This window comes from Gymnodraco acuticeps, unplaced genomic scaffold (genome assembly GCF_902827175.1).
Source record: "Gymnodraco acuticeps unplaced genomic scaffold, fGymAcu1.1, whole genome shotgun sequence".
Lineage (NCBI taxonomy): Eukaryota > Metazoa > Chordata > Actinopteri > Perciformes > Bathydraconidae > Gymnodraco > Gymnodraco acuticeps.
The window spans coordinates 1,214,222-1,233,546 of record NW_022990947.1 but is presented as its reverse complement, the minus strand read 5'-3'; the positions used below and the strand labels follow the sequence as shown (position 1 = coordinate 1,233,546).

The following is a 19,325-nucleotide window of genomic DNA, read 5'->3' as shown; positions in this document are numbered from 1 at the left end:
GCTAGAATTTGAAAATACACGACCGGAGAAAATCTGCCACTTCCTTATAGAGCCCCTCCTCCAACACACACGAACAAAATAAGTTTGTGCACAGATGGAAGGCTGACAGGCAGGTAGGCCATCCAATTATTTTAGCCGGGCTTTTTACAGTACTACGGCTTCCACAGATCACATTTTATTATGGATTTTTTGTCAAAGCACTTAAGATATTCATTGCTATCGGGATGTTAAGAGCATTCCATGGAATATAACAACAAGTGTATCTCGAGCCGGTTTCTCAAACGTACCTACCTTTAAAGAAAGTTAGTTATTCTGTCTGAATATAGACAGAACATTTTCACATGCAAATGTATACGAGCTTCTAAGAACATGTTACCCCATTACTGTCAGCAGTGTCATTTAATAGCACAGTATGTAATTGTCTACCACTAGGGCTCTCTTATCAAAACAATTAAAAAAGACAGGGTTTGATGGAGTTCATTACTGTCATTAAAGACAGCTCTTCCTGGTTAGGATTATTGTATTGTTCATGGTTGAGGCGATTTCTAACTTCTAAAACATTAAAACTAGGTGATTAAAACAGGTAAGGTCACTGAACAAAGCAGTTTGACAGTGGTCCTCAGATGCTTCTCTGTGGAGCTCCTGGACACCTGTTGTCTCTGTGGAAAACACATGTTTAGAGCGGGCTTCAAGCTGAGTAGCCAGTGATGTTTGCTCAGCCTGTTTCTCTGATAACTTAAAACCCACCTAAAGCCAAATCATTTTCACAGGTTTCAAAACAAATAGAACCCATGATTGAAACAGGTAAAAACACTGAGTCACATAGAGCTCCTCAAAGGTTTGCAAGATTTCCTCCCATTTAATGTCATGCATTAGGATGCCCTCTTAGTGTAATAAAGGTAAAGGCTGACCTCCGATCAGTAACTGACGCCTGGAGAAACTGAATCAGCTTCTCTGGGTCGGTGGTGTTGGCCCATGGGGAGGGCATCATCTGCCCGGGCCACAGGAAGGGCACCTCCAGGGCCATGGGGTGATGGTAGAAAACCAGTACCTGGTACTCCTTCTCCCATAGATACTGCAGAGACACCTGGGATGGAGGCATGTGTTCAGCGCAGCAGGAGGTATATAAAGAGCGGACATTTTGAGATTCGAAGAAAAGAAGAAAAGATGATGGGATAAGTTATTGTAAATACATAAGATCAACTTCTGTGCTGAGTGACATTTAAAACAGGTAACTAAGATGTACCTGGCAGTTTTTTAGAAAGCTTTGTGTTCATTTAAAAGAAGCAAATTAAATAAGTGGATATAATTGCCTGATATGATGCCTATTTCTGCAACGTTGTTCAATATTCAGTGTTGATTGTTCAAAAATTGTATTTCAGACGACAACCGCTGTTTTATGTTAAATCAGAGTGTATTGCTTAATACTAAAATGACTAAAGAGAACTGGTGGAGTTACAGGCTATTCAAGAGGAAAACATATTATGAAAACATTTCTCAGAATTACTGAGACTGAAACCTGCCAGAATTGAAATATTCCGAAAAAGATAAATGTTACACGTTGGTGCAGTTCTACTTGTAGTTTCTGTTTTATTAATTAAAGAAGGAAAACATTCAACTTTTTTGCACAATATTATAGTGTAAACCACAATATTGTATGAGCATTGCTTTAGTTGCAGTACTTTTACAGTGTATCATAATGAAAGAATAAAATAACTATCAGAGAAAAGCCCTGGATAGACATTACCTATTCAACTTCTATGCAACATGCAACATGCAACATGATATTTAAAAGCGTACATACATACATACACATACACACAAACACACATTGACATTAACAATATGTGCCTGGTTTTTATTTCTCTTAATCAAGAGTGGCTGAGGTATACAAAAAAAGCATTGTTTTGTTCAGCTTCTAGGTCACTTAATTGCTTTAAGTCCTACTCACTACAATACAATAGAAAGGGGCTTTATTGGCATGACCACATTTTAAACACAGTATTGCCAAAGCATTCTGCACAAGGCGTTATAAAAGAACAAAAAATAAAAAATAAAAATAAACACTAAACATAAATGTCAACAATACATGTGGCACAACAGGAAAACACAAAACATGATTCACTGTGAAGTGTCTATTTTGTATCTGAATAGGACAGTACCTCCTGAGCGAAGATAACCGGGCAGAGTTTGTCTCCAAACACCTCTCTTAACATGGCCACCAGTTTTTCATGGTGCATGTTCTGCACGCCGTAGAAGTGGTTAAAGTCCAGAAACACAACCTCTCTGGCATGAGCTGACAGGAAACCGCTGATCTGCTCTAGACCTTCTCGGACCTAAAAGACACAAATATGAACAACACAGGTATTAACAATTTATTTTAACACATAATGAGATTAAATATAGGCACTTGTTGATAAAACTCACATTAATATGCTGCCACACAGATATGTACAAACATTAGCAGCCACATGCATTGGAAAAATATTCATCACATTAGAAAACTTCAGAGTTGTATGCTGACCGTGGCGCTGAATAGCCCGTGGGCGAAGAACAGCTCGTTGTCGGGGTCACGGGGCTTGGTGGAGATGCGCAGGTCAAAGAAGCGGACCCCAGCCTCCAGTTGGCTCGTGAAGTTCATGGTCTGTGTAGCCAACCACTTTCTCATTAGCTTCTTGGCCACCGTGCCAAAAACAGACACAAAGTTCTGCACAGTGTCCGGCTGCTCGGGGCCAATTGGAGACGCCTCGTCAATGTAAAAACTAAAGGAATCATGGGAACCTGGAGGAGACACAAACATGAGTCTTAATGCAGGTTTTCAACGCAGCAGGTTTTGTTTCTGTGCTGACACAGCTTTGAGAGTGAGGTCAAAGCTGAAAAATATCCCGGTACCATGGCAACAACACTGACTGAGAATAATAGCATTTTACGTCGTAAAGTTATGAACTTGTATGACTTGAAAAGTTGTGCTCATATACTCTTATTATATATTTATTCATCCAGACCAGAGATCCGAGAGAAAAAAAAGAACTTTGATTATTAGGATTTTTTCTTTAGCTTTCAGAGCATTATTCTCTACAGTGAATATAAAATGCAATTGTCTGTGTTTACCTTTTGTTTTGTCAGTTTGTATTGTCATTGGTCTTTTTCCAACCACACAGATCAATTACTTAAAACACAATAATCATATATTGAGTCTTACCGGTTAGTCCAACTATCATGTTGTTACCAAATATTTTAACAACATCTTGTGGTCTTCCTCAGTAGATGAAGTAGTCATATTCATTTTATGTAGAGAACTTTTTTTTTTGCTAGATCTGTTGCCGGTTTTTTCCTCTGCCTCTGTAAGTAATATGCCTTTAGAATCCAGTCTTGTCTCATCCTTATTGACTCAATTTGCAATTTCCTATCCTTGGAGATTTTCTAGTCCCCAGAGTAAGGCTAATTTCCTTCAGAATTGCAAAGGTATGTTCTTGTAGATTCTAGGATCCCCTTTCATACTGTAGATCTTGACAAAACACTAACACCCAAGTAATTGCTTTTTGCAGGTGTTTTTTTTACACACAATTTCAAAGTTTATTTCAGACCAATGTTTTTTCAAAAGTCATCTTCAGTATGATCTGAACGTTTTAAAGCATTTTCAATAAATAAGATAATATCTTGCAGGGACAAAGAAAGAAAAATAACTAATTCTGGCTTTGACTCATGCTTCTCAGTTAGATCACAGCAGTTTCATCAAACCTAAATAAAAAAAGGCCACGTGGCTTTAGACACAACTTGGGTTGACCTCTATCAAACACACAAGTGAACTACTGCTTGGATACATGTGTCTGTGCTTTGATCAAACTGACCTACCATAAAATCTAAAATATTCACAAATGTATTTCTTATGCAGAAAGTAGTCCTGATGAAAGTTGGAGCTTATTTTATTTAGCCTTTATTTATACAGGTGTAAAATCTCATTGAGACACAAGGTCTCATTTTCAAGAGAGACCTGTTCAGTGGTAACACTACCACACAAAGTTACAGACAGGCAGGACACTAAACCTCCTCTCGAGCTCTGTTCCTAAATATCTATAGACCACCCAAATACTGTGCAAGCTTTTTTGATGATTTTACCGAACTGCTGTCTATAGTGTGTATTGACTTTGACCGTCTAGTCATTGTTGGTGATTTTAACATCCATGTTGACAACCCCCAGGACAGAGGGGCAAAATAACTGTGTTGTGTTCTTGATAGCTATGGACTGACTCAGCATGTGACGGAGCCCACGCACAATAAGGGGCACACTCTAGACTTAATTATCTCAAAGGGTCTGAATATCTCTAAGTGTCACGATCTGTCTGTGTTGTGTTTTGTCTTGTCTTTTTCTGTCTTTGGTTTCCTGTTTTATTTTTGAAAAGTGTTCACCTCCTGTTTTGCCTGTTGGTTTCTGTCTGTTTTCCCTCCCTGATTACCCGATTGTGTTCACCTGGTGCCCCTGTGTTTTCTCCTCCCTCCTCACCTGTCTCTTGTTTGTTTGATGTGTGCATTTAGGTTCTGTGTTTATCTGTTAGTCTTTGTTAGTTCCTTGTTGTTGTTGGACTGTGTTCACTGGGAAGAGTTCTGTCTTTAAACCTTGAAATAAAGGTATTTTCTGTTAATCTGCATTTGGGTCCTGCTTGCCTCTCTCAACCCTGACAGAAGGAACTAACCAAGGATGGGCCCAGCAGATCCTTTTGAGTTGGAATTACTCAGTTTTCCTTTTTCTTTGGCTGGCTGCTCTGATAAGTGGAGGGGAGTGTCCGGAGTTCAGCAGCGAGAGGCTGCTCTGGCTGAGGTGCACCAGATGGCTATGGAGAAGCCAGGTTTAGTGAAATTATTACCAGGCTGGATTTTGGACTTCCTCTCGGTGTGTGATTCCCGGCCTGCTAGCCCCAGGCATGCTAGCACCCTGCCTCCCAACTCCCAACCTGGCGCCGTACGCCTCGGTGTGTTCCGTCTGGAGTCGGCCTCTGCTTCTTCCCCAGTTCCTGCTCCTGTCCAGGAGCCATTCTCTGGAACTCGTCTGGCTTTTGGAGGTCCACGGAGCCTCCAAAAGGCTCTTAAGAGAAGGAGTCGCAGGTCCAAGCTAACAGCCCTAGCCCCAGAAGCCATGCTTTGGGCTCCAGTACAGGCCCCAGCAGCCATGGTTCCGGCTCCAGTTCAGGCCCCAGCAGCCATGGTTCCGGCTCCAGTTCTGGCCCCAGCAGCCATGGTTCCGGCCCCAGTTCTGGCCCCAGCAGCCATGGTTCCGGCCCCAGTTCTGGCCCCAGCTGCCATGGTTCCAGCCTCAGTCCTGGTCCCAGTAGCCATGGTTTAGACTCCAGCCCCTCGTCTCCGGCCGACGCCAGCTCCCCGTGCCCTGTCGGTATTCCGGCCGACTCCAGCCCCCTGTGTTCTGTTGGCGAACCGACCGTCTCAAGTCTCCTCTCAAGTTCCTTCTCAAGTCCCCTCTCAAGCTACATCTCCAGCTCCCTCTCGAGTCCCCTCTCAAGTTCCCTCTCGAGTCTCCTTTCAAGTCCCCCCTCGAGTCCCCTCTCAAGTCCCCCCTCGAGTCCCCTCTCAAGTCACCCCTCGAGTTCCCTCTCAAGTCACCTCTCCAGTCACCTCTCGAGTTCCCTCTCAAGTTACCTCTCGAGTCCCCTCTCTAGTCACCCCTCTCGAGTCCCCTCTCTAGTCACCCCTCTCGAGTCTCCTCTCGAGTCCCCTCTCGAGTCACCTCTCGAGTTCCCTCTCTAGTCACCCCTCAGGTTCCCTCTCAAGTCACCCCTCGAGGCCCCTCTCGAGTCACCTCTCCAGTTACCTCTCGAGTTCCCTCTCAAGTCTCCTCTCGAGTGTCCTCTCGAGTTCCCTCTCGAGTCCCCTCTCTAGTCTCCCCTCTCTAGTCACCCCTCTCGAGTCACCTCTCGAGTTCCATTTATAGTCCCTTTTCTAGTCCCTCCTCTAGTCCCCTCTCTGGTCCCCTCTCTAGTCCCTTCTCTAGTCCCTTCTCTATTCCCATCTCTAGTCCCTACTCAAGTTCCTCCTCTAGTCAATTCCCTAGTCCCATCTCTAGTCCCACCTCTAGTCCCACCTCTAGTCACTTCTCTTGTCCCACCTCTAGTCCCCTCTCCAGTTCCCTCTCGAGTTACCCCTCTAGTCCCTCCTCTAGTCCCTCCTTTAGTCCCTCCTTTAGTCCCCTCTCTAGTTCCCCCTTGGTTCTCCTCTCGAGTCCCCTCTCGAGTCACGTCTCAAGTCCCTACCCAATGTCCTGGTCCGTAGGAGGTTCCGCTGGGGGTCCTGCCAACTCCATGTCCTGTCCCGTTGGAGGCCCAGCCGACTACTCCTCTGCCGGGGGTCTTGTCAACCCTATGTCCTGTGCCGTTGGAGGCCCCGCCGACTACTCCTCTGCCGGGGGTCCTGCCAATCCTATGTCCGTGCCGTTGGAGGTTCTGCTGGAGGTCCTGCCAACCCTATGTCCTGTGCCGTTGGAGGTTCCGCTGGGGGTCCTGCCAACTCTATGTCCTGTCCCGTTGGGGGTCCCGCCAACTACTCTTCTGCCGGGGGTCCTGCCAACCCTATGTCCTGTGCCGTTGGAGGTCCCGCCGACTACTCTCCTGCCGGAGGTCCTGCCAACCCTGTGTCCTGTCCCGTTGGGGGTCCCGCCGACGACTCTTCTGCCGGGGGTCCTGCCAATCCCATGTCTTGTTTCGTTGGTCCCGCCGTCACCTGTCTCGCCGGGGGTCCTGCCAACGCCTGGTCCTCTTCCGTGGGGGATCCTGCCGAAGCCTGTCCCACCGGCTCCGGTTCCTGTCCGGCCGACACCATTTTTTGTGACGTCTGGGATCCGTTCCTTGAGGGGGGGGGGTACTGTCACGATCTGTCTGTGTTGTGTCTTGTCTTTTTCTGTCTTTGGTTTCCTGTTTTATTTTTGAAAAGTGTTCACCTCCTGTTTTGCCTGTTGGTTTCTGTCTGTTTTCCCTCCCTGATTACCCGATTGTGTTCACCTGGTCCCCCTGTGTTTTCTCCTCCCTCCTCACCTGTCTCTTGTTTGTTTGATTAGTCATGTGTGCATTTAGGTTCTGTGTTTTTCTGTTAGTCTTTGTTAGTTCCTTGTTGTTGGACTGTGTTCACTGGGAAGAGTTCTGTCTTTAAACCTTGAAATAAAGGTATTTTCTGTTAATCTGCATTTGGGTCCTGCTTGCCTCTCTCAAACCTGACATTAAGGTTGTGGTGACTGATGTTGCACTCTCTGACCATTCCTGTGTTTTCTTTGAGAGCTCTATTTCTGTTTACAACATTTTTCAAAAAGAGGTAACCACAAAGCGATATTTAACTGAAAATACTAGGGAAATGTTTACTCAGAATTTTTCTTCTACACTTGCCCCTGCTAACATCTCAGTAAATGAGCTAGTAGATCATTTTAATTCAAAAATTAAAAATGTTATAGATGCCATTGCTCCAACTAAGGTAAAGGAAGTGTCTGGCAAGAAAATATCTCCATGGAGAAAGGCCATGACCGTGAAAAAAGAGAATGTCGAAAAGCTGAACGCAGGTGGCGAAAAACAAATCTCCAGGTTCAATTTGAAATCTATAAAGAGAGACTTGGCTTTTATAATTTGGAATTGAAAAACGCACGACAATCGTTCTTCTCTGACATCATTACCAAAAACAAAAACAATGCACGTGCCTTGTTTGCTACCGTCGACAGACTAACTAATAACAGTGTCAGTAGCCTCTGAATTTCTATCCACCAGGGCGTGCAATGATTTTGCCTCCTTCACTGACAAAATTCAGAAAATCAGACAAGCAGTCAGTGCCTCTGCATCAGGTACAGCAAATGTGTTGTCTCTGTGTCCACTTAAAATCAATTCAAACACCATGACACAATTCCATCAGATTAATGATAAAAACCTAGAGGACATTATACAACTTCTGAAATCCTCCTGCTGCCTTGATATTATTCCAACAGGATTTTTCAAAGATGTTTTGCCTTGCATGGCCTCAGATCTACTTCATATAGTAAACAAATCTCTTCACTCAGGTATTTTTCCACAGGCCCTGAAAACTGCAGTCATTAAACCACTCTTAAAAAAGAATAATCTAAATGCTTCAGTAATAAACAATTACAGGCCCATATCAAACCTCCCATTTCTAGGTAAAATCATTGAAAAAGTTGTTTTTCAACAGTTGAGTAATTTCTTGCATTTGAATAACTGTTTTGATGTGTTCCAGTCAGGCTTTCGTCCAAACCACAGCACTGAAATTGCTCTTGTAAAGGTCTTCAATGACATCCACTTAAACACAGACAGTGGCAGAACTTCAGTGTTAGTATTATTAGATCTCAGTGCTGCGTTTGACACTGTTGACCACAACGTATTACTAGACCGACTGGAAAACTGGGTGGGACTTTCGGAAACAGTTCTAAATTGGTTTGAATCCTACTTAAAGGACAGAAACAACTTTGTTTCTATAGGTGAGTACACATCTGAGTTGGCAAATATGACATGTGGCAACACACTCTCACTCCCTAAGCGTCCAGGAGCGACGTTTGGTCAGTGTCCGTGGCGTCCAGTTGTGACGCTCCTAGGCTCCTTCAGCGTCATAAAGGGACGCAAATAGCTTTCAACTGATTGCAATGTATTCCCATCTGCGGCGGGATTTGACGCTCATGGAAGCACGGCATTCGTTTGTGTCGGCTGCCCTTAAAGGCAATGTGAGCGTCCATTCCCATTGGATAACGGAGAATTGTACACCCGGAAGTAAGTATTCCTCTTACTGTCGATTGATTTTACAGTGATATCTGCACTACTCATCGACTAAAAAACACCAGATTATCCTTGTTAATTACACAACATTGATTGGTTTAAATTGTGTGCAATGCTTTTGTATTTTTCCCCTTCGATTCGGAGAAACAAATATTTTTTCGGAGTAAAGGATGGCAGAAGACACTACACTACCCACAATCCCCAGCTATCGTTTGGACTACACCATGTGCTCTGTTTGACAAACCCCGTGATAGTCCTCAAGCTCTGTGATTGGAGAGTGTGCTCCGAGGGTTACGCCGATTCTCGAACAGCACTTGAAATGGGATGGAACCATGCACGGCAGACTGTCCAAAACTGGATTTAAACGGGTCCACCACGTCCCCCCCCCCCCCCACCCCATCCCCAGAACTACACATGCTGGCTATTCTGTTTCGCAACATGTTCTCTATCTATGGCACGTCTCTACTGGGAGTTGTAGTTTTAAAAGACGTTTTCGTATTTCCCATAATAAGAAGTTGCCAGTATTAAACTGTGTACATCCCTGGAGGTTTAGGGGATAGGAAACACTCAAATTTAAAACATATAATTAATAAATGGGTGAAAATTGCTTGTGCCCATAATGGGCAGCATTAATATATATACACACATGCCAGCTAAGGTCAGAAGAGCTTTATTTAACAGCTGGTCTTATGTTTGTGACCCCTGTTGTTAATTGATAACATTACATTACATTAATTGATAAGCCTGAAACATGCACTTGTCAAGGTTCAGAGGCAAATTTTGCAAATATGGCAGTAGCCATCGATCAGCTTAAAATAAGATATACTTTATTGATCCCAAGTTGGAACATTTGGCTGGAGATTAAATATCTACATACATCTTATAAGAGTATAATACATTATGTATAATATCAGTTTATACCGTGCTTCAACATAGTTAACATTGCTGGAGGTATGCACAAATATTGATAGATGTCTTGTATTGCACTATTGAGGAACCTGCGACCCAAGTTTTTCATTCAATGCATAACTACACCATAGTTGTGTAGGCCTATATGATATGTCAATAAACCTTAGAAAATCTTGAAAGGGATGTGCAAAATAGTCATTATATACAGTCTTTAATTAACTATTAGTAGAGAATAACGAGTAATGAATATACTTTATAGGGATCCTATTAATATCTAATAATAAAAATAATGAAATTCAATACATGCTTTAACCACTAGGTGTCCCTTTATATCAGCTGTGCACCTTTATGGTGTAAATACAGCCTATCTACCAATTGGATCAAATATAAAAGTCAGCCGAATTAGTGTTGATACTGCAAGGAGACGTATTGTGTGAAAATAAATGTAAGATGTTGTTTAATGGCTGATATATTTATGATCCACGTCACGTTTTCAGTTCCTCATGTTTGTCTAGAAGTCTTCTCATCAGGGCTCTATAAATACAAAACTACGGCAGATATGTAATATTTAATGCAGCCGAACCGTGTATTACAATGCCGTTATGTGATGACTTTCAAAGAGAAAAGCAAGCACACTCGGAATAAAGTATTATTTTATTTTTAAAAAAGTTTTCGGTCTGTTTCCGGTATTTGTTAATGACGATGTGCTGTGAGATGTGAGACTGAAATTGCACAGGGGAAAATAACGTAGGCTATCTTTAGATGCGGATTTTGTTAAACTAATATGTTTGCGCTGTGGACCAACACTATACATTGACGGGGAAGGGTGTAGCAATAAAGATAACACCATTAAACAGTTACACAACATAACAGAAATAATATCGATAGCAGCGTCCCTAGCAACCACCTTGGTAACAATGAAAACGTCGCGATTTCCTGAAGTAATCTTCGTAATAACTAGCAAACTAAAGATCATGGACATCCACTGCACACATAATCTGAAATAACAACTCATATTTCTCGCATCAAATGACATCAAAACGCTTTTTAATGGCCAAACTAACTTTAAAATTGGCATTTTCCACGGAGAATAAAACGAAGTTCGGCCATGTTTTCTTTTTCTGCAGGGAGAAATTTGAAGATCACGTGACATAGACGCCAGCCATTGGAATGAATAGTGAAAAAAACGGGGTTTGTCAAACAGAGCACGTGGTGTAGTCCAAATGATAGCTGAGGATTCTGGGTAGTGTAGTGTCTTCTGCCATCCTTTACTCCGAAAAAATATTTGTTTCTCCGAATCGAAGGGGAAAAATACAAAAGCATTGCACACAATTTAAACCAATCAATGTTGGGTAATTATCAAGGATCATCTGGTGTTTTTTAGTCAATGAGTAGTGCAGATATCACTGTAAAATCAATCGACAGTAAGAGGAATACTTACTTCCGGGTGTACAATTCTCCGTTATCCAATGGGAATGGACGCTCACATTGCCTTTAAGGGCAGCCGACACAAACGAATGCCGTGCTTCCATGAGCGTCAAATCCCGCTGCAGATGGGAATACATTGCAATCAGTTGAAAGCTATTTGCGTCCCTTTATGACGCTGAAGGAGCCTAGGAGCGTCACAACTGGACGCCACGGACACTGACCAAACGTCGCTCCTGGACGCTTAGGGAGTGAGAGTGTGTTGCATGTGGGGTACCTCAAGTCTCCATCTTGGGGCCTCTTCTCTTTAACGTCTACATGCTACCACTGGCTCAGATAATGAAGAACAACAAAATAAGTTACCATAGCTATGCAGATGACACACAAATGTACGTAACAATTTCACCAGGAGACTATGCTCCAATTCAAACACTGAGTAAGTGCATTGAACAAATCAATGACTGGATGTGTCAGAACTTTCTCCAATTAAACAAAGATAAAAAATTGGTACTTTAATTAATAAAAAGCGCGGTAATGTTACAAACAGGATATTGTTCAGTCAGGAGAGAAAGACTGCAGCTTCCTCTCCCAGGTGCCGGCCGTGCAGAAGAGCTTACAAGCATTCGTCCTTCCCGCTTGCTGGCTGTTCGCTCCTCCTTTCTGTGAGCTGTAGTGACCCCTCGTTTGTCTGTGTCCGATATCGCGTTAAACAGAGGATTTCGACATTTTACATTCATTGCTTACTTCTACATGCCTTTTCTCCTCCTTATCTCTTTCATAACTTTATATGTAATACATGTTAACGGCGTCAATAGCCACTTTAATGATACTAATGGGCGGTAGTCCCGGATGTCGTCATGAAGGATTTTCAGAATAAAAGCTTGGTATTGAGAACTTCCGTTTTTTTCCAGAATAAAATAGCATTTAAACTGACGGTATGTTTAAGGTACATTATGCCATAAAACATTGATTTTAATTAATTAACACTAGCCGTAAGAAATAAGGGGGGAGATCGTCCGGGCCTGCTGATCTTTTGGGGTCTAGGTCCTTTAGAGCCTTACAAACCTCCCCAACATTGAAGGGGTTGAAGGAGAAAGTGTGGCTACTGGAGGCATGACTGGTGGTGATGGAGGGAGATGATTTACCAAAAGATAATGTGTCAAACAAGGAATTGGAGGCAATGAAATGTTTATTGAAACAATTAAGCATCTCTGTCTCATTTGACACAGGGGTTTCTTATACTAAGAAACTGAGAACATAAATGCTGATACATATTTAAAATGTAATTTATCAGTGCCCTGACCATCACAAACACATTTCCATTTACTGCCATGGTTTTGGAGTGGCTTCAGACATGTCAGAGGTAAGATATCTCATATGAATACAGATATATAAATGTACTAAGCCATTGATCAAAAATGTCATTCTAATTTTATTGTCCGGCTAATATAACTGTATACTGGGAGCTGCATCAAAAGAATAATCCAAGATCCTATCCCGTTAGTGGCAGTAAAATAACACTGGACGGATTGTGAAGGTCTGTCGATGAAGTGATGCTTTCCTAGGTGACACTTAAGCATTGCCTTGCAATCGATGCATGGGGCCCTTCTCACTTCTCTTATTTTTAATTTCCTCGCTCCTCGGTCTCGGTCTCACCGGAAGTTGATTTGTCTGCGCCATCTTGAGTAGCGTCCCAATGGTCTTATTTTTGCCGGAGGACCGAGGAGCGATAATGGAGGAGATATAACCGAGGAACCACCAGACCATCCTTCGATGAAATCCTGACACTCGCCCCGCCCCCTTACTGTGTATTGCTCACTGATTGGACGATGCAGTTTCCCAGCGGAGTGAAGAAAATATGAACCTCACGGGATTCACTCCTCAGTTTATACCGTGTTTTGTTTCAATTCATGTATCATTTAGTTACAAATATGTGATATATCTGAACAACAAAGTGGTAAAAAATCATTTTATTCATTTTTTGGAAACATTTTCATGATCGCTTTTTTCGTTTTACATTTTCATTTATTGTCATTTCCATTCAGTCAGTCATTAAGTGCTATTAAAATGTTAATTTGCTACATATCCAAACAAACAAAGTGTGCAATCCAATGAATGTTAATCTAACTGGGTTTTGATAGATAACATATCTCTTTTTCTTCTCTCAATTATTTTATTTCTATTGTGCACTCTAATCAATATTAATCCAACTAATGATCGTTTATAAATTTTAAGAATGGCATTTTTTTTTTTGAGAATTAGTTCTTATTTTATTTTTATTTATTTGGGTCTACAACAGATGATACAAATGTTTGTGTCAGTAAATGTGTATAACAGAGGCGGGGGTGTGTGTGGAAATAACGGGGACAGAGCTGCTGTCAGACGATCAGCTGTGCAGCGTCATCACAAACGGGACGCTCCGGAGGAAAGGACGTCCTATTGCTCTTAAAACTAATTTCCCTGCTTCTCGTGGTTTCCTTGCATCTCTCCATGCTTCCCTGGTGGGAGGGACTAGTCACAGGGAAACAACGCAAGTGAGGGATGCAAGGATTCCATTTAACCGAAGTGAGAAGGGCCCATGGTGAATTCTGCTAGTGGGGTCTCAAGGTCATGTGTCCTCTATGTCTGTTTGAAAGTAAGATAAGAGTAAGAGTGTGTTTATGTGGGTTTATGCACATTGTATGCAAATTAGGCTGACAATAATTCTGTTAAATGCCTCCTGCTCTAATCACTGGACTTGATTTTTCATCGACTTTTGGTCTCCTCATCGCTCAATCATAACAAATACACCCTCCTCTCCTCCACCAACACACACAGGCACGCAGGCATGCACAGACAGCCTGGATTGACCTTCAGCTATTATCCAGTGCCAGGTCTATGCAGAGGGCCCAGAGAATGACTATAAGCAGGATAGACAGCTAAATCCTGGGGCGGGGGGAAGGAAATAACATCCCTGCAGGCTGATAGTAGCAACAGGGTCACAGTGAAACATAGTATGACCTTAACCAGTCGCAACCGCTCGATATGCTGCAACTACAGAGAAAGATTATTCTTTGGCTTTAAAGGTAATGCAACATAATGTAATAATAATCACACAATTGTTTTCTTCATTTTCCAACCAAATATGCTCCATTCATTGAATAAAATGATTACAATTACAATGTCTTAGCCCAAGGTGGTATTTTGTATTTGCTTTTTTAGTCCAAACAGTCCCAAATCTAAAATAATTGAAAATTCTTTCCATTATCTAGATAGTTAGCTAAAATTGTTTAGTCACTGGATCAACGATTTGTGAGAACATCCATGTCAATAGTGAAAATGCAGAGAATATGACAAAATACCTGAATAAGAATGGTGCTGAGCTTGCATGTGAACTTTAGGAACTCGTCTTTCCCATAAATCAGCAAAATAATGACATTACAGGGGTGAAGAAGAAAGTGGAAAGAGACAATGAGCCTGACTGCAGAAGAGAAACAGAAAAAGGCTGAAACAAGCAGAGATAATTATAAGACAATTATTTGATGATGATGATGATGATGATGATGATGATGATGATGATGATGATGATGATGATGTCGATGATGATGATCTTTTAGATTTGAGCTGTCTTTATTGTATCATTTTGTCTGAATGAAAACAGCACATTGAAGAAAACCGCTGGTGGTTTACGCCCATTTCATGATGATTCATTATTGCTCCCCATGGACTCTATTTTAGAATGGAAAGAGGAGAGGAGTAAATGAGAAAATGACTAAACTACACTGAACAAAAATATAAACGCAACACTTTTGTTTTTGCTCCCATTTTTCATGAGATGAACTCAAAGATCTAAAACATTTTCTATATACACAAAATAACCATTTCTCTCAAACATTGTTCACAAATCTGAAAAAATCTGTGATAGTGAGCACTTCTCCTTTGCCGAGATAATCCATCCCACCTCACAGGTGTGGCATATCAAGATGCTGATTAGACAGCATGATTATTGCACAGGTGTGCCTTAGGCTGGCCACAATAAAAGGCCACTCTGAAACGTGCATTTTTGCTTTATTGGGGGGGTCCGAAAACCAGTCAGTATCTGATGTGAGGGGTAGGGTTAGGGTTAGGGTAATGTTGTGAATCGAGTGGCCCATGGTGGTGGTGGGGTTATGGTATAGGCAGGCGTATGTTATGGACGACAAACACAGGCCACTCGATTCACAACATTACCCTAACCCTAACCCTAACCCTACCTTGTACGATTGTCGAGTAATTCAAGTGTTATTGTTTCCAGCCCTTTATTCTTCAAGTTCCTATTCAATTAGCTCTAGAGTCTAGATTCACCCTGTCTCACACTTCTTCCATTTTGTTAGAGTAGCAATGCGCACAAAGCATATATTTCACATGGGGCTCTATTATCTGACTTTTTGAATCAAGATAAATGTTCTCCTGCTGGAAAACTCAATTACCTGCCACTGTTGAAGCCAAAGCAGCCTGTGGAGAATCCAAACCTAATCATTCCTGCCTACTTCTGAGATATTTTCACAAAAGATTTAGTCAAGCAACTTTTAAAATTGAAAATGTGTGTAATGAGCATCAGTAAACCACCAGGCTTTGCTGTCAGTTATACAATGCAGAGAACTATAGGTTACTTACGTAACCCCAGTTCTCAGAGTAACATGAAGTGAGATGTCTCACTATGGGATGCACCTCATCGCGGAGCAAACAGAAGCATCAATCTCATTACGCCAATCCTGATTGGCTGGTGATCTTGACGTCAACGTCAGGGAATCACCCCCTATAAGTAGCTTGCGCCACGACGCATGCGTCATTCAAAATAAGCACCTCTTCTCGCTTCACCATAGCAAGGAGGGCCGTCTGGTGAGACATCTCACTTCATGTTACTCTGAGAACTGGGGTTACGTAAGTAACCTATAGTTCTCATTCATAACACTCCGTTCGATGTCTCACTATGGGAAATTGTAGCTCCCGTATTGCCAGACGAGCTTATCTCGAAAATCACCAACCAACCAGAACTTAACAGGTAGAGTCCCGACTCAACAAGGTGCCCAGCACTGCTCGGGCCACGCTTGGAGCGGAGACGTCTAGCCTGTAAAAGCGGACAAAAGTGAGCGGCAAGGACCAGCTCGCCGCTGCACAGATGTCTTGGATGGAAACACCCTTGAACAAAGCCCAGGATGTAGCCAGGCCCCGAGTCGAGTGAGCCCGCAGACCCGAAGGTGCTTGCAAACTCTGACTCGCATAGGCCAGAGCAATTGCCTCCACAATCCAGTGGGAGAGCCGTTGCATAGTAACAGGCTTGCCCTTGTGAGGGTTAGCCCAGGACACAAAGAGTTGGTCATTAAGACGAAGCTCCTTTGATCTGTCCATATATGTGCGTAAAGCACGGACTGGACACAACAGATCCTGCTGCTGTTCCCCGGAGGAAACCAGCGGCGGAGGAAATGCCTCAATGTCAATTGGGGTACACGAACCAACCACCTTTGGTGTAAAGGCAGGGTTGGGCTTCAACAACACTCTCGTTTTCCCTGGGGCGAACTGAGTGCATGAAGGATGTACAGACAGCGCATGAATATCACTGACCCGCTTGGCGGATGCCAGGGCCAGTAACAGCACTGTCTTGAGTGACAGATGTTTCATGTCAGCTCCTTCCAGGGGTTCAAATGGGGTCATTCTGAGCCCATTTAAAACCACTGCCAAGTCCCATAAGGGCACCAGTGACCTGGAGACAGGGAGGAGCCTGCGAGCTCCCTTCATAAAACGGCAGACCAAAGGATGTTGGCTAGCCGTCTTACCAACCCAGTCTCACAAAAAAAACGTGTAATAACTACGTTGGTCCACAACGTAGGACGTAGTATATCTACAAAAACGCCTCTGAAATTGTAAGATGCCTACGTTTTTTTTCACCATTCATTCCAATGGCTGGCTTCTATGTCACGTGATCTTCAAATTTCTCCCTGCAGAAAAAAAAACATGGCCGACCTTCGTTTTATTCTCGGTGTAAAATGCCTATTTTAAGGTTAGTTTGGTCATTAAAATGCGTTTTGATGTCATTTCATGCGTGAAATATGAGTTGTTATTTAAGATTATGTGTGCAGTGGGTGTACATGATCTTTAGTTTGCTAGTTACTACGAAGATTACTTCAGGAAATTGTGTCTATACAACGTTTTCATTGTTACCAAGATGGTTGCTAGGGACGCTGCTATCGATATTATTTCTGTTATGTTGTGTAAAATGGTGTTATCTTTATTGCTACCCCCTTCCCCGTCAATGTATAGTGTTGGTCCACAGTGCAAACGTATTAGTTATTAGCTAGACTTTTATTTAGCATCTCAAAACACATGTAAACAGCTTCATGCCCGGGAGGCGAAGACCGGCAGTCCGGCTCACTTAAATGTCCGTGCAGAACAATACCCTGGCCTAACCCATAGATCTGTGGGTGAATAATGTCAATCACCACAATAGATACGTTATTTTCCGTTACCAACACCGTTATTAGTGTTGGTCCACTGCTTTTCTCTTTGAAAGTCATCACATAACGGCATTGTAATACACGGTTCGGCTGCATTAAATGTTACATATCTGCTGTAGTTCTCTATTTATAGAGCCTTGATGAGACAAACATGATGAACTGGAAACGTGACATGGATCATAAATATATCAGTAATTAAATAACATCTTACATTTATTTTTCACACAATACATCTCCTTGCAGTATCAACACTAATTCGGCTGACTTTTATATTTGATCCAATTGGTAGATAGGCTGTATTTACACCATAAACGTGCACACCTGATATAAAGGGACACCTAGTGGTTAAAGCATGTTATTGAATTTCATTATTTTTATTATTAGACATTAATAGAATCCCTATAAAGTATGTTCATTACTCGTTATTCTCTACTAATAGTTAATTAAAGACTGTATATAATGACTATTTTGCACATCCCTTTCAAGATTTTCTAAGGTTTATTGACATATTCACAAAGGGTGTAGTTATGCAATGAATGTAAAACTTTGTGTATACCTCCAGGAATGTTAACTATGTTGAAGCACTTATTTTAACTGATATTATACATATGTATTATACTCTTATAAGATGTAGATAGTATAAGAAATGTGCAGAATACGACAATTTAATGGTGGAGGTACACAAATATTGAAAGACGTCTTGTGATGCACTGTTGAGGAACCTGTGACCCAAGTTTTTCATCTCCGGCCTTGTCAGGTATTGAACAATCAATAAATAAAGAACAGAGAATTATTAAATATAAAACACAGAATTTGTGTGATTATACTAAATGATTTACAAATAAACACCACTGCATATGTACAACTATACACATGCTGATGTAACGCAAATGTTTCCAACTTGGGATCAATAAAGTATATCTTATCTTAAGCTGATCGATGGCTACTGCCAGATTTGCAAAATGTGCCTCTGAACCTTGACAAGTGCATGTTTCAGGCTTATCAATGAACAACAGGAGGGGTCACAGACATAAGACCAGCTGTTAAATAAAGCTCTTCTGATCTTAGCTGTCGTGTGGGTATATATATATTAATGCTGCCCATTGGGCACAAGCAATTTTCACCCATTTATTAATTATATTTTTTAAATTTGAGTGTTTCCTATCCCCTAAACCTCCAAAATCAAATCAAATCAAGTTTTATTTATATAGCACATTTATAAACGATTTTTGGTTGAGCCAAAGTGCTGTACATATAATAAAATTAGTCTACAGTAGAGACACTTTACAGCAAATACAACAGCACAGATTGTTCAGAATATCAGTATGAGAAAAACGACACCCTCTGTCCTCCAGGGATGTACACAGTTTAATACTGGCAACTTCTTATTATGGGAAATATGAAAACGTCTTTTAAAACTACAATTCCCAGTAGAGACGTGCCAGCATGTGTAGTTCTGGGGACGGGGTGGGGGAGGGGGACACACGGTGGACCCGTTCAAATTCAGTTTTGGACAGTCTGCCGTGGTCCCATCCCATTTCATGGGTATTGTTCTGCACGGACATTTTAGTGAGCCGGACTGCCGGTCTTCGCCTCCCGGGCATGAAGCTGTTTACATGTGTTTTGAGATGCTAAATAAAAGTATAGCTAATAACTAATACGTTTGCACTGTGGACCAACACTATACATTGACGGGGAAGGGGGTAGCAATAAAGATAACACCATTGTACACAACATAACAGAAATAATA

At 42.0% G+C, this 19,325-nt stretch overlaps 1 protein-coding gene across 1 annotated transcript in view; it reads right to left on the bottom strand.

Moving 5' to 3' along the window:
- The window catches only part of plcxd3 (phosphatidylinositol-specific phospholipase C, X domain containing 3), a 38,551-nt gene that overhangs the window by 6,356 nt on the left and 12,870 nt on the right, over positions 1-19,325 (bottom strand). The window contains exons 2-4 of the mRNA XM_034235003.1: positions 2,525-2,781; positions 2,163-2,336; positions 912-1,087 (exon numbers count right to left, since the gene is read on the bottom strand). Of these exons, the coding sequence (XP_034090894.1) occupies positions 912-1,087; positions 2,163-2,336; positions 2,525-2,781 (607 nt within the window). The remainder of the gene's footprint in view (positions 1-911; positions 1,088-2,162; positions 2,337-2,524; positions 2,782-19,325) is intronic.